This window comes from Eleginops maclovinus, chromosome 12 (assembly GCF_036324505.1).
Source record: "Eleginops maclovinus isolate JMC-PN-2008 ecotype Puerto Natales chromosome 12, JC_Emac_rtc_rv5, whole genome shotgun sequence".
NCBI lineage: Eukaryota > Metazoa > Chordata > Actinopteri > Perciformes > Eleginopidae > Eleginops > Eleginops maclovinus.
Genome location: NC_086360.1, coordinates 23,951,157 through 23,964,823, shown reverse-complemented (window position 1 = coordinate 23,964,823; position 13,667 = coordinate 23,951,157). Strand labels below are relative to the sequence as shown.

Below are 13,667 nucleotides of genomic sequence, written 5' to 3'. Positions count from 1 at the left end.
TTCTGTGAAGTCTCAACAGGAAGTTCGTCTTTTTTCCTGTTCAATTTTTTCTTTCAATGAATAATCCTTTCACTGAGTCAAGTTTGCATTTCATTTGATTGTTCATTGTTCATAGCCATTTTACAACTGGGAAAGCTCCGAAATATATATAACAATAAGAGGCTTTTATCTTTCATGTGACTTTGCCTAATGTGTGAAATTCATATTATCTTCACAGACATTGCAACAGCTGCACGGCCCATTTGAGGCTCTTCTTGCTTAAAGCCAGCATAAAGTGTGTGACGTGTTTTGTTTTTAAGTGCAAGACCTACAGTTTAGTCATATTCTCTAGAATTACCAGCCTCCTACATTTTCCAGTCATCACCACAAAGTAACCATAATACTTTACAACACACCTACAGTGTACTTCTCTACCCCGTGGAGCGTATATCTGTAAATGTCTTATTTTGGAGTCGATGGATCAGTGCCACCCAGCAGTCTGATCTCCAGGCCAGCAGCCTGGGGTACAGCAAAGACTGCTGGGGGCCAAACTCTGGCTCTCCATAGTGCCGTTATGGAGCTGTTCAACCATGGCATGGTGGTCACAGCCAAGCTTTTGAGCTCCCTGCTTCCTCTTACTCCGCCCCTGAGCACTGTGTGCTTTATTCCCCAAGGTCAACACATCCATTTGAAACTATTGCAACAGGGATGCAAAAGAATGCTGCCACGTCCATCACCGGTTCAGAAACAAAGCGAGTTAAAGGGGGAAACCTCTCTGAAAGGACTGAGGCACTTTACTGCAGCCAGGAGAGGCCTGGGTTTTAGATGAAGCAGCTGCAAAAGAATCAGCAGCATACATCCAGGGAAAGGGATACTATTTAGACTAAGTACAATGTACACCAGGGGATAAATACTATAAAAAGCCAGCCTGCATGCCAGGCTATTATAGCAGCTTGGTGCCTACTGGACATAAATCAGACAGGAAATGTTATCAGGGCCAAGAATAGCACAGAAAAGCTGTAGCAGACAGTTTTGTTTTTTGAGCAAAAACATGACATTCTAAAAATAGCACAAAATGGAAACTTCTAATATCATGTTTATTACTATTACATTTAGCTGGATGTGTTTGAATATGAATGTTTAGCTCACCCTGCAACATTTCTATTTTCCATTTTCAATTTGTAAAGCTTAGGTGTTTTTTTTATTTGACTGTAGAAGCCGCAGACATCTTTCCTTTAAATCTCTATTGTTCACAGAACTGCAGCCATGTTATAGAACTTCTGGTTTCATTTGCTTCTGTATGTTTAGATCCCTTTGTGCATCAGAGGAAAACAAGCACAACAGTGTGAAAAGCACAGAAAATCCTGAAGTCAAAAGTAGAGTCACATTCTTGCACATTTATTTGATGAACAGATTTAACACGAAAGAACTGTTCCTGATCACAGTAAACGAGAGGCATCGGGGGCCTCAGGGAGAAACCCCAGAGGCCGTCCACTGAGTCCCTCACATGGAGCCGTACACAAAGTTCCAACTACAGCAGCGCTCCCCTTAAAAGAGGCTGCCAAACAGGAGAAAGACCACTAATGTGGGAGAAAATAAAGACAGTACGTTTTAGTGTTCACATAAAATAAATTAGGCAAGATGGCCACTGCACAAGCAGGAAGCTAAGGTAGCATGATGCCTGTTAGGAAGTGTATTAATGGTGTGAATACCTATGAGCTAATTGTCTTACCTATGTTTTAAGTCTGGAGACAAATTGTGATGTAATTATCCTACATACTTGTGCGCAATGGTCCTTAAAAGGGACAATGAATTGACGATAAAACCTTTTTCTCCAGTGAGGTATGCCGCGTTTTGTCTGATAACTTTTTGAAAAATCTCCCTTAATCTGTGAACCTTCATCAGAGTAATGACAGGTGCACAATTTCCATTTCATAATGTGATCATTTACACATTCCATGGAAGAAACACAGAAACAGATAACATACCAAGAGCTTATCTGCGATGTAACTCATATAGTGTACTCGTATAGTGACCACGTGTGTAGATACAAGTCTTAATGTAAAACACAGAGCTTAAAATACAAGTTATTTTCTCTTGGAAAAAGCCCATAAAAATATCTGAAATGTAACAAAAGCTGGCATTATGCTCTAAATCACGGGCACGGGCCAGTCATGCAAAACCCAAACTCAGTCACAGGTTTTAGCGTCAGAACAGACTAGTTCTCCTCTACAGTAACTCTATGTCCCAGGTATGATGAGCTCTGTAACGTTTACAGTGTGGGACAAACATGACAGTCAAAGTAAAATGTTGAAACTACCAAACAAAGACAGGAACTCAGTTAAAGTTAAAAATACAAGTTTTCCCTCAAAGGACTGCCAACGTGGAAGACGACGCTTCTTTTCTGTTCGCACCTTAATTTCATTCTAATGCAAGCGAGGCTTCATCCAAGCTATTCCAACAAAGGGCAGCGGACTCAGAATGACCTGTAACAGCGACGCAGACTGAACATGCCCGCCTGAGGCAGTGACCATGGAAGCCAAATGGAGTACTGTTGACATCAGAGAGGGAATTTTCCAGTCCAAGAGCTCCAGTAGCGAAGGAGCCCTACTGACTGCCGAGTTAGTCAGAGGAGCCGAAGTGAGCCAGTCCACTTCCACAGGTCCTTCAGGAGCGGCTGCGGTCCTCCTGGGTGCCCACCAGCATTTTACTGTACAGCTTCTGCTGCTCCTCTTTAAAGGTATCTTTTACCTTGCCTCGTTTCAAGCCCCCATCCCTGCAAAGGAGTTTAAAATTAGTCACAATGTTTATATCGTGGTATTAAGTGTACAAAATGCAATTCAACAATATTCTGTCACAGATTTAGTCCTCACAAAGCAATTAAATTCAGACTAAATAGCCTCCATAACACATTTTGTGTTCATGATGCTGTAAAGGCCTTGAAATGTTTTGTCTATATACACAATTAAGTAACTCCTATCAATTCCGATACAATAGAGTTTGTCCATTTTTAGCTCAACACTTCTTTTTTTTTACCAAATACTACTTTATATTTCAACGGTTTTTTCCACATTTTGTTGTAGACACGTCAAATGTATCCTCATGGTCATTTGTCAGAATCAGAATACCTTTATTCGTCCCACAGAGGGGACATTTTCAGCTTAATATATTATTATAGCTTAAATTGACAGCTTAATATTATCACACCCAAGATACAAAAGATATAACTCGTTTTTAACTCGTTACTGCAGGAAAAAGCACAGGTGTGGACTGATAATGCTAACCATGGAAGGAATTTATCAGGTGAAACAAAACAGAACACATGTAGAAGAAGGCAACCATAATTCATATAGCTAGAAACACCTGTGATTGACATCTGATTCTGATTTAGCAGTGATTTAGAAATAGAAGCAGCAGCATGGCAGGCATTCATAGCAGGAAATGCACAGGTGGAACCATTATAATTAACAAAGGCTCAGCTCTATCCGCGCCCAATAAATCATTGCAATTAAGTGAACACACATGACAGCAGGGCTGCTTGGCTGGATCTCCTGTATAATTAGTAGTTACTCATATGCGGTAATCGATTGAACCTGTGCTTTTCCTAAGACGTCCCTTCAAACTGTCTTCAAACCACTACAGCAGACTGGATTGACACATATGTTGAAGCAATGTTTATTATCCCCCGTCAGTCATAAGGTTATTGAGTGAGAGTGAAGGGAATGGATCTTACCACAGGAGGTCGACCAGTCCTCCTTGCCTGGCTATGGCTGCCTTCACACGATTGGCAAACTGTACAGCATCTTCACCCTCCTGTTGAGAGAAGATTGGCATAAATAACTCAGGCAAACAAGTGGTCATAACAAATGAAAAATGTCATATTAAAAGTGTCGAATGCAACAAATTGATAAGTCTGCTTTCGCTTCATGCACCATAGAAAAGGGACTCTGTTGGGAAGCCTCGAGTTAACCATGAAGTCTCACCTCTCTGGACATGGGAGGAAGGTACCACACACTGCAGACGATGGCCCAGCTGCTCATCATACGCAACAGGTAGCTGACCATACCGAACTTGCTGCTGTTCCAGAAGGCGTCTCCGAATCGAGGGTCGTACTGTACATCAAACACACCGGAAGGAAGAGTAAATACATGTTGTATTTTGAACAAACAGTACGGGGTTCAAATAAGATGTAGCAGGAACAAATAACACCTCATAAAATAGAAAGGAAACAACTTACCTTAATGGCCACAGGGTAGACAGTCCCTCCAATTTCAAAGCTGCCTTTCTTAAACATCATGACTGACGTGTTGTTGATGCAGGTCCCTGGGGATTCAAAGTATTTAGAAAACTTATAATAAGAGTTATTGGTCGTTTTAAAGGAAATAAGATGAAACTAGTGTGACTATGAGGTTTTCCCATCTGTAAAAAATCATTGAAAAAAACTCACCTTCTGGAAAAATTAGAATTGGAAGCTTAGTTTTAACTTCTATATGGTCACTCAATCTGTAATTGCAAAAGTATGAAGGTTAATAATAGTCATTTGAGACAGAATTTGAACATAAGTACATTTTTGAAAGGGAAATTCAAAATAAAAGATGCACTTTGTGTATACAACAACTCAATTGATTGCCAAAAATGGTAGGAAAAGCTGTACAACAACAAAGGATGATATACAATTGAAGGTTGAACTGTTACCTTTTGGCCACTAGGTGTCTGTCTTTGACTTCTGAGCGTTCAAACCAAATGTGTGGGCAGGCTTTGACCATAGATCTCTGAATAACCCCCATCAAGCCGCCATGAATCTGGCCAACCTGACAACACAACACAAACACAGATGTAATTTGATTTCCTCAGACAAACAGCTGCACTGTAAAAAGGGACCAGTGACAATGTTTTTCTAGCTTCCTGCTAATCATCAGTATTATTACCATAGCGTAGCAGCCATCGCTGGCCAGGATGATGACATCAATGGGTGAGGTGTGGTTGGCGACACAGATACCTCCCTTCTTGGGTTTATTCTCACTATTGAAAAGGAAGGAACACAGTCAAGCTAGGTATCACGAAGGCACTTCCTGGAGGATTCAATATCAAGAACTCAAAAGCGAGTGTCTCATGAACAATATGACAATGAACAAAGCACCGCAATTAGAAGACAAAAATACACTCTGTTGATTTGGTTAAGATTTGGCCTCTCTCGCTCTTGTTAGGAGAAACAAAGCAACACGTGGTCGATATGTTTGAAGATGAGACACCCAGAGCACGCAGGTCATGAACCCACTGACTGCGCATACCAAAGATAGAGTTACAATCTTAAATAGAGGAAGAGAGAGCAACGCTTTCTCCGTAACCTCGAGTAGAGAGCAATACGTGTTACATCAGACCTAGACCTCACGTAGGGATGAGGCAATTTAGGGTTTTATAGCTACTGGTGATAAAACCACTAAATCTTGGGGAATTTTTTATCTTCTGAATAATAGTTAATAGACTCACAAGTGACTTAAAACGGCTCACCATCATGGTAGAGAAATGAGAAATATAGCCTTGTAAAAAAAGACCTATGACGTGAGAGAGAAGAGACTCTCGTAATGTTTTATCTTTTATATTTATATATATATTTGGAGGGGAACCGGCTTACTTTATTTAAGACTGATTGTTTTTTCTCTAAAGAAAGATCTGTTAGGTCTGTGATGGGATAAAAATGCCTCAACCAATATTACGTTAAGTGATTTTGTTATGTTTAAGTGCCATTTAAGGAGTTTTAATCATGTTCATCAGGATCATAGTGGACAAAAATTACTTTGGCCGAGATAATCATTAAAAAAAGGTTTTATAGTGAGTATTTTTATCAGTGTGTTTTTCACCACTGAATGTAAAGATATAAATGATCATATTTCATCATGGGTTTTTAAGATCTTAAGATATGATCAAATAAAAAGCCAAAAGCCATGAGCAATTTTCACAAACACAGTTTCTTGTTCTCAAAAATATTCAACCGTTTAATTCAAAATGTAGTAAAGCCTTCACTGACTTTAACCAAAACAACAGCAGCTGTAAGAGACTACAGTTAGCAACCATTAAAAGCATCAGCTTCCTCCTCCATATCCTGTTGGGTGTGCTCCTCTTCTTTATGTTTCTCTTAGTTTCTTACCCTGCCCTGTCTAAACATTTTAAAATAAAAGCCTAATTTAGAACGGAATTCGCACTACAATATCCACCATTTAGGATCCATTATTGATAGTTACTAATGCTAAATATACATGTGTATTCAGCAGCCCCAATCCTCATGATTAACATGGTGTGCCTGGGCTTTGTTTATGAGAACGGTTTATCCGCAGGGTTTTGTGCTTCACTTATGCTCAAGTCAAGATTTTAGCCTGAGGCGACCCCCCCCTTCACACTCTCACTCTGGGTGCTCGTACTGCGAGTGCTAACACTCCCTGGTATCTGCTCCAGAGATAACTCATCTACCATTAGGTAATCTGACGTAGACCCCTGTCACGAGTAATGGGACCATGTGTAAAAGTTTAACAGCTTTTAAGAAGTTTGGAATTTTTATATTGTACTTTTTATTTTACAAAGAAGCTGCTTAGAGGTCAAGGCCTTTGGAAAGCCAGTGGCAACATGACTTCTTACTTTATATTGCGTTAAATGTTGTTGAAAAACATTTCCTTTCTATCGAATGGCTACACTTTAGCGATCGACTTTTCTTTAGAGCAATAACCATGTAGGATATGTGGCTTCATTCATTAGTTATTTAAGGTAAGGCCATGAAAAGATCTGCGATGTTTAAAGAGCCGAACAGATCACCCCCACCCTGCCTCCAGGTTCCCATTTCACTTTCTACCCCCATAATCCTGTTAACAAGCTGAAATATCGTTGTGTGGGTCGTTCTGCTTTTAGCGGACGGAACGGAAAGCTAGCAGACCATGAGGAGATATTTGCAGATTTGGACCAAAATTGTATTGGACAAGAGTTGACCTTAAAGTATAAGGAACAAAATAATATACCACACCTGTAGTTATTTCAGGGAGAACTTGATTGGGTTGTCAATTAAGAGAATACAAAAATGAAGTTGAGAAGCTAGAGAGTAAACACTTGGGCAGCCGTGTTAAAAACCTTAAACATATCAACTAGCAGCACCCCCCACCCAACACGCTGACCCTTATGATAAAGATTGACCTTACTGGTGAGAAAAGCAGCTAGTGGGGATGATACGGAGCCAAGAGTTAGAAATGGGTATTGCAGGAACATTGCAAACCTCTGTATAAGTCCTCAGAGTGCATGCTACACTCTGAGGACTGAAAATATTTGACAAGTTTGTATAGGAGTAATGAGCCTTCTAAACTAATACACAGGTGTGTGTCCCAACCTCCATTGTCTGGTTTTAGGAAACAGGTCAGGTTGCTATGACTCTTTCATGGATCATTGTTCAGCTCCCACTATTTCTGTTGACAGATATAGCATCTGACCTAATTAAATAACCGTGTCTGAATGTCTCGTGTGTTTGCATGCAGTCTCTCAGAGCCTATTAAAGACTGAATAACTCCTGCATGTGCTACATTTCCCCTTTTTCACATCCGGTCCTTATCTGACTGTAAACGTTTGACCACGTAGTGCACTTCTGCTGTGTTAAAATGTGTTGTAAAAACCAAGGTGTAGTTCTCTTACCAGTCATGGTAGGTTATAATGGCAGTCAGAGCTCTGACACATATTCTGTAGCACATCAGATGGACTTTCTCACTCAGAAAGTTTTTTAACCTGCAAGAAGAAGCAAACATCAGCATTATATTTATTATGTTTCAAAACCAAAAATCGATGTCATTTTCGAAGACCAGCTAGACTTACCTTCCGTTGGGCAGCAGCCCGATAACACAGGTGAGGAACACAAGGAGGCCTACACCCGTGAAGGCAAGAGTTACCCTGAAAGATAGACGACATAATCTTACAGAAGGGAAACCTTTATAAGCAACCTCATGTTTTTAAAACACAAACGGAGGATCCCCCTTTTGTTTATAATTTTTTTACTGGTGTTAAAAGGCAGGAACACAGTCCTCAACCCTAAAAAGGTTCCTTCTGTACTACAACCTTTCACTGAGTATCATCTCAGATGACATGTAAAGGTCATGAGTAATGCTATCCAGGGCTGTGGGGTCCTCAACTTAAAGATTCACACTGTGCTCTACACTGTCAGCGGTTATAGACTACACACCCTGCAGGAGATGATTACATTGGCCAACAGGTCGCAATAATCTGGATGAACCAATCATGCAGGGTTGGAGATGGTGCTGATTAAATTGGTTGAGGATTAAACAAACACTAGAGAGATGAAGGCATTGTGCTAGTGAGTGAACCAGGTCGATATTTACCTAGACAAGAAATGAATGAGGGAATCTATTAAGTGGATGGCGGACTAGAATGGTGTCTGTCTGTGCAGCGATGGCCTGATTCGTCTCCCCACTTGCAATTGGAAATGTGCCAGCCAGGCTTAGCACTGAGTCACTGTCCCTATGAGTGCTTAAGCTGACTCTGACTGAGGATCTCCCTCTTTAACTCACTGTGTGCCCCAACACTTAATTACATGCGTGTTATGGAGCAGTCTGAAACCCCATGAAGTCTGCCCAAATCCATAGATTTTTTGTAAATGTATTGGTCGTGTGAAGGAGCTTCTTGTGTAATGCATGCTGGGATTGCCTCCAGACTGGCTTTTATAGTGATCATACATCCCAGGTTTATATTGTAGTTGAGTCACAGCATCTCACTGTGTTGGTTTGTATTTTATGCATGTGATAATGTTTTTCCATCTGATAGATATACCAAACAATGAGACGTTTTATCAATGGCATTTTGTATCAAATAACTTGTATGCTTGTATTTTACATCCGCTGCAGTCTCTATGTGTTCACCTTTCCTCAGATGTTTTGAGTGGTATGAGTAACTCTGCTTAAAAACAGCCTCTATGTTGGAGGTCCTGTTATACCTGAGAGGCAGCAGGAAGCTGTAGCGGATTACCAGGCCCAGCCCCCACAGCACGGTCAGCCTCAGGCTGATGTAGTGGAAGTTGTTGTTGCTGCGAGTCAGCAGATTCCACGACTCCAACTCCTCAGCAGAGAACCGCTTTGTCACTTCATCGTCCATAATGCTCGCCACTCCTCTCCGAGCAAAGTAAAAGATGTCCGACATTTCAAACTCAGAGGCTGAATCCAGATCCTTGTTGCTGCCGCTCCTCCTGATCTCCTTTATCTCCTCCTCCAAGGAGGTGGGCTCCTTGGCAATGATAGCTGAAACAGTCCAGAGAGAGAAAGGATGTCAGCCATACTCAGCCTCTAAACAAACAATTCTATTGAGCATGCATACGGAAACTTACCATTTGAGTAGGGTTTGTGCAAATGGTGATTATTTTCTTTCGCTCCCCTCTCTATCCTAAGTGTGGCCCACTATAAAGAAAGAACAAAAGGGTTTGTTAAACACAAGTGATCCAAAACACAAGAACTATAGCATTTTGTTTCAGCAAAAACGCGCTCTCATAAAAACACTTAGAACAGGGAGGCGAGCCAGCAAGCAACAAGTTTTTGTAGCAGCTAGCTGCCACTATTTACAAGCTGTTATATCTGACTATCTACGTTTGAGCCTTCAAATAACTGAAACCCACCAAATGTTCTTTTTAATCAGTCACGGCTGCTTCCTGCACAAGTTTTCTAATGCTTATCTCTATTATTATTGTATTTGTTGATGCCAGTAACCATCAGGGTGTGATACTGGAGGAAACAAGATTTTAAGTTTACAGAAGTCGACTTTATCCTTGGCCAACACTATGCATGCTTATCTGTGACCACAGTGTTGTTGTAACACAGTAAGTGTATATAAGCCACTTCTCATTCTTCAATCGGTATACCAATAAACCTGTAGTGTCCACTGAGAGGAAGGAAAAGGACACAGTGTTCTAGCTGCCTGACGAGCAGGAAAGATCAGGAATTTATGGACTGGGAGGTGAAAGATGTGTTTCACAGTTCATACCACAGCACATGATAAATCAAAGGTCTGTCTACACCAAACATTGGTAGGCAACAGTTCAACAAGGCTGCATCAATGCTAGTATACTCAGATGCAGTAATGGTAAGCAGGCAAATTTGCCAGAAACAATAGAAGTAGCCAGAGGCTGTAAACATGTAAAGAATTCAAAGTATTTCGGGAGACCGAGATGTAGCTTGCAGATGTAAAATAGGTATATTTTTATATATTTCTATTAACTTTGCACCAACTGTTGATACACACGTTTAAAGACTTGGGGCAAACTGAAATGTTTTTCATCTAGGATTATGTACACGATAACTACCAACTTCAGAATAAAGACAGTTCGATTCTGAGAAGAGGAGAACTATTTGAAGCCTAAAGACATTTAGCCCAAAGACTTGTTCAACAAATGTGCCATAATTACTCTGATAGAATAGGCACTCACATTCTTGGCCTTTCTAGCCTACTTTTCCAGCTACCTTTAAATCATGTTGTGACAAGTTTTAATTCTGAGTCCATGCAGCAGTTGACAGTAACGATGCTTTGGCTTGAGAGAGGAGAAGCAGAGAGCTGGTTAGAAAACTGCGGCTTCAGAGCTGCATGTGAAAGACAGCACTGTATCCTAATTTAAATATCTCAAGTGATCGATAAACTAACTCAAGTGAGCAGGAAATAGTGCTACTTCTCACACTGATGGGTTAACAGCAACACAATCTTATTTTCTCGCAACTTGTTGCAAAACAAAATTGCCACAGTATGTCTTAAAGTAGTGTGTCTGAAATGGATACCTTTGCAAGCACTGACACATTGGCAAATAGTTCAAACCAGAGAACATTGTGGTGTGTCAGTCTTGTACTGCACTAAATCTGTCCTTTGACCTTTTCTCTAAATTTCATGGTTGTAGCAGGAATCATGAGCTAAGATTGTCTCTCATATGTCCCACTGGTCCATTTATTTCTGGCCCAAGCCCGGCTCTCAGTGCTACATGCTGGAAAGTGATGACAGCTTTACTAGTGAAGCTACACCAGAGAAAGCAGAAGGAGGAAAACTGGATAACTGTGTCTGAAGTCAATGAGGCAACAAAACCACTAGCTTGTAAATACTATTATCTGGAGATAAGAGCTTCTCATTTGCACAGTAAAGCTAGAGCATTACTTCCATCACTGGTGATTCAACCTCAATTTGTGAAATTGAAAACGTCATAGCAGTAAGCAATCCCCCAGGCTGTTGGAGTCGTGTCACAGACAACAGTTACTGACAAGGTCTGTACGACTGATTTCTGAGGTTATATAACAAGGGAGAGATGCTAATCTGCATCAGCTTTTGAATACAATGGTCGCTGGTTGGATGCTAAAGACAAGCATAAAGTCTGCTCCTGACCAATGTCCTGAACATGAAAGGCTAGCACATTTTTAAAAAATCTTCCTTAACAAGGAGTAGTGTAAGTGTAAAAATGTAAAAGCGTTCAGAAGCAAACACAACTGTTAACTATTGATTAAAGGAATGGACAAAATGTACAATGAGAGCAAATAGAGCCTGTCTTTAAAGAACAGACAACAACTGTTACCAACTATGGTTTGTTGAGTTAAAGGGTGTCGGAGCAGTTGAAGACATAGCATCATTATGACTGTGCAGGAATAAAAACACACCTTAAGATAAACAAGCGCTTACCTCAAAGAGCTTTAATAACGTTTTCATGTAAAGACGTCGGATGCCAAAGGAGACCCCAAAGATGGCAGGCACGATGATGAAGACCAGCAGCAGGGTGAACCACACAGTCAGGGAGATGCCCAGGAGGATACACACCAAATTGTCAAAAGGGTTGAAGAAGAGCTCCATCTTGAAGTCAGGAGGCCGATGAAGTTTATCAAATAGTTAAGATCAGGGGACAGAGGAGGTGCGGCAATAAACGTCCCGGCCCCAAGTGGCCTTTAACTTTTGTCAGAAAAAGGACTTCATCAAGATAACTACGGGATGGAGTTCCTGATACTGAATAGAGAACCAACAAAAGTACAAGTGACCATCCTGGCGTCACCCTCTTGGGCAAGGAATTTCATTATTTCACCACCAATTGGTTTTGAAACTCTTTTGAAATTCCAGGAAAATGTATGAAAGAGCAGTTGAGAATAAATAAGGGCAGGTCTTGTCTGCAGATGTTGTTTGCTATTGGAGCAAAGCCTCCTCCCTATGGACAGAAATGTAAACAATAAAGCAGCTCGGCCCAGCAGGTGGTTCCCTTGTATGGTGCAGATCCAGGGGCTTTGCTGAAAACACAGACCTGAGAAGAAGTAAACAAACGGTCAGGACATGTTTCACAATATATCAACACATCTTGTAATAAAACAATGCAAGAAAGAACCAACACTATCATCTGTATGAGGTGTGCAAAGTGAGTGCTAGCACCCAGCCGATCTGGAAAGAAACACTTTTCACGAACCCTGGGAATTTGTGGATTAATGGACACTATCACTTTTCAGCTAAGGGCTAAATAACTTTATACCTTACGTTACTGTTATCAGCCACACTGTAAATATACCGTTAGAGGCCCTCGTTCCACGTATCCTATGATGATGCTAACATCCACTGGGTTAGCTAGCATCATCACTAGCCCCCAGGAAGTGAACCGGTCGTTGAAGCAGATTTTTGGAATGTCCATAGTGGCCAAACGGTGGTACTAAATCGTCAGTGACATAATTTTGGGCCAGAAAATACCCTTTCTTTTAAACGTAGACCTTGTGTAATTCTTTAGGGTCTAAAAGGTTGTAAAATGCGATAAAAGCTGAATCCAGAGTCATTTTCTCTCTCCATTCATTTGACTGATCGGACAATCGGAGGCGGGGCTTAAGGTAAACTCAAGTGCGCATGCTCTACGGGCCCAGATAAGGGTACCTCTGAGCTTCATGCGCCACTGAGCCACTCTCATAGGAATGAACTGGTTCCTCCTCCATCGCTGTCTCTTTATAGAGCCATGCTACCAACAGTTAACGGTCAACGCTTTCTAGGATCATTTAAAGCGCATACACATGTAATTCACACAACCTAGTGATGGGTCTTCCAACTCAAATCGTATGTACTCCCACGGATGATTCCATTAGAAATTTAGCTTGTAGCCTCCGAGCTAACGGTTGAGCTCCATGTTGTCTCCTGGCGTGCTCCGTACAGCTAGCTTGGTCCGCATGAAATGCTGAGCCAACCTTTTTGTTATGAGCGTAACTTAAGTACGTTACAGGTTACTATCCGTACCAATAGTGTATAAGCATATAGTTTAGTAGAGTTAGTGAGTTAACTTACCTCTCGGTGTGTATTGTGTCCGTACAGTAAGCGTACACCGGTCAGTAGTCTTTGTCTTGGGAACTGAAGCCAAACTCCGCCCGGAGAACAACACGGGTAGACAACGGGCGGCTCTGTGCCGTTACGTGTTTAGAACCATCCCCTCTAACCGAGCAACTCAGCTCTGATGTGACACCTACTGGACAGAACACGCTACTGCACCAACATTCTTCATTATGTGTATACAATTTATGGCCACTAGTGGCGCTGTAAAGCTATGTTTTGATGACGTATATTCTGGGATAGTAATTAAACCTTCATTTATATCAATGAAAATGGTTGAGGGTATCACCACTGAACTGCATTCAGTTTACAAGAAAAATAAATCCTGAAAACTGGACTTGTAA

At 41.1% G+C, this 13,667-nt stretch overlaps 1 protein-coding gene across 1 annotated transcript; it reads right to left on the bottom strand.

The window, feature by feature from the left end:
* Window positions 1-1,356: 1,356 nt before the first annotated feature.
* LOC134873640 (glycerol-3-phosphate acyltransferase 4-like) lies at window positions 1,357-13,402 on the bottom strand. The gene is made up of 13 exons (XM_063897426.1): window positions 13,282-13,402; window positions 11,662-12,268; window positions 9,344-9,413; window positions 8,957-9,257; window positions 7,825-7,899; window positions 7,648-7,737; window positions 4,908-5,001; window positions 4,675-4,790; window positions 4,427-4,482; window positions 4,217-4,302; window positions 3,963-4,091; window positions 3,713-3,792; window positions 1,357-2,755 (listed from the first exon to the last, which is right to left on the bottom strand). Exons 2-13 carry the CDS (start codon window positions 11,827-11,829, stop codon window positions 2,647-2,649), a joined length of 1,374 nt encoding a protein of 457 aa, XP_063753496.1. The 5' UTR covers window positions 11,830-12,268; window positions 13,282-13,402; the 3' UTR covers window positions 1,357-2,646.
* Window positions 13,403-13,667: the final 265 nt, after the last annotated feature.

What these genes read in the sequence shown, in the direction of transcription:
- LOC134873640 (XM_063897426.1), bottom strand. Translation starts at nt 11,829, where the DNA reads ATGGAGCTCTTCTTCAACCCTTTTGACAATTTGGTGTGTATCCTCCTG. An exon ending in GGGCTGCTGCCCAACGGAAG is followed by an intron (nt 7,738 to 7,824) that starts GTAAGTCTAGCT and finishes TTCTTCTTGCAG; the next exon opens with GTTAAAAAACTTTCTGAGTG. An exon ending in TCTACCCTGTGGCCATTAAG is followed by an intron (nt 4,092 to 4,216) that starts GTAAGTTGTTTC and finishes TTTGATGTACAG; the next exon opens with TACGACCCTCGATTCGGAGA.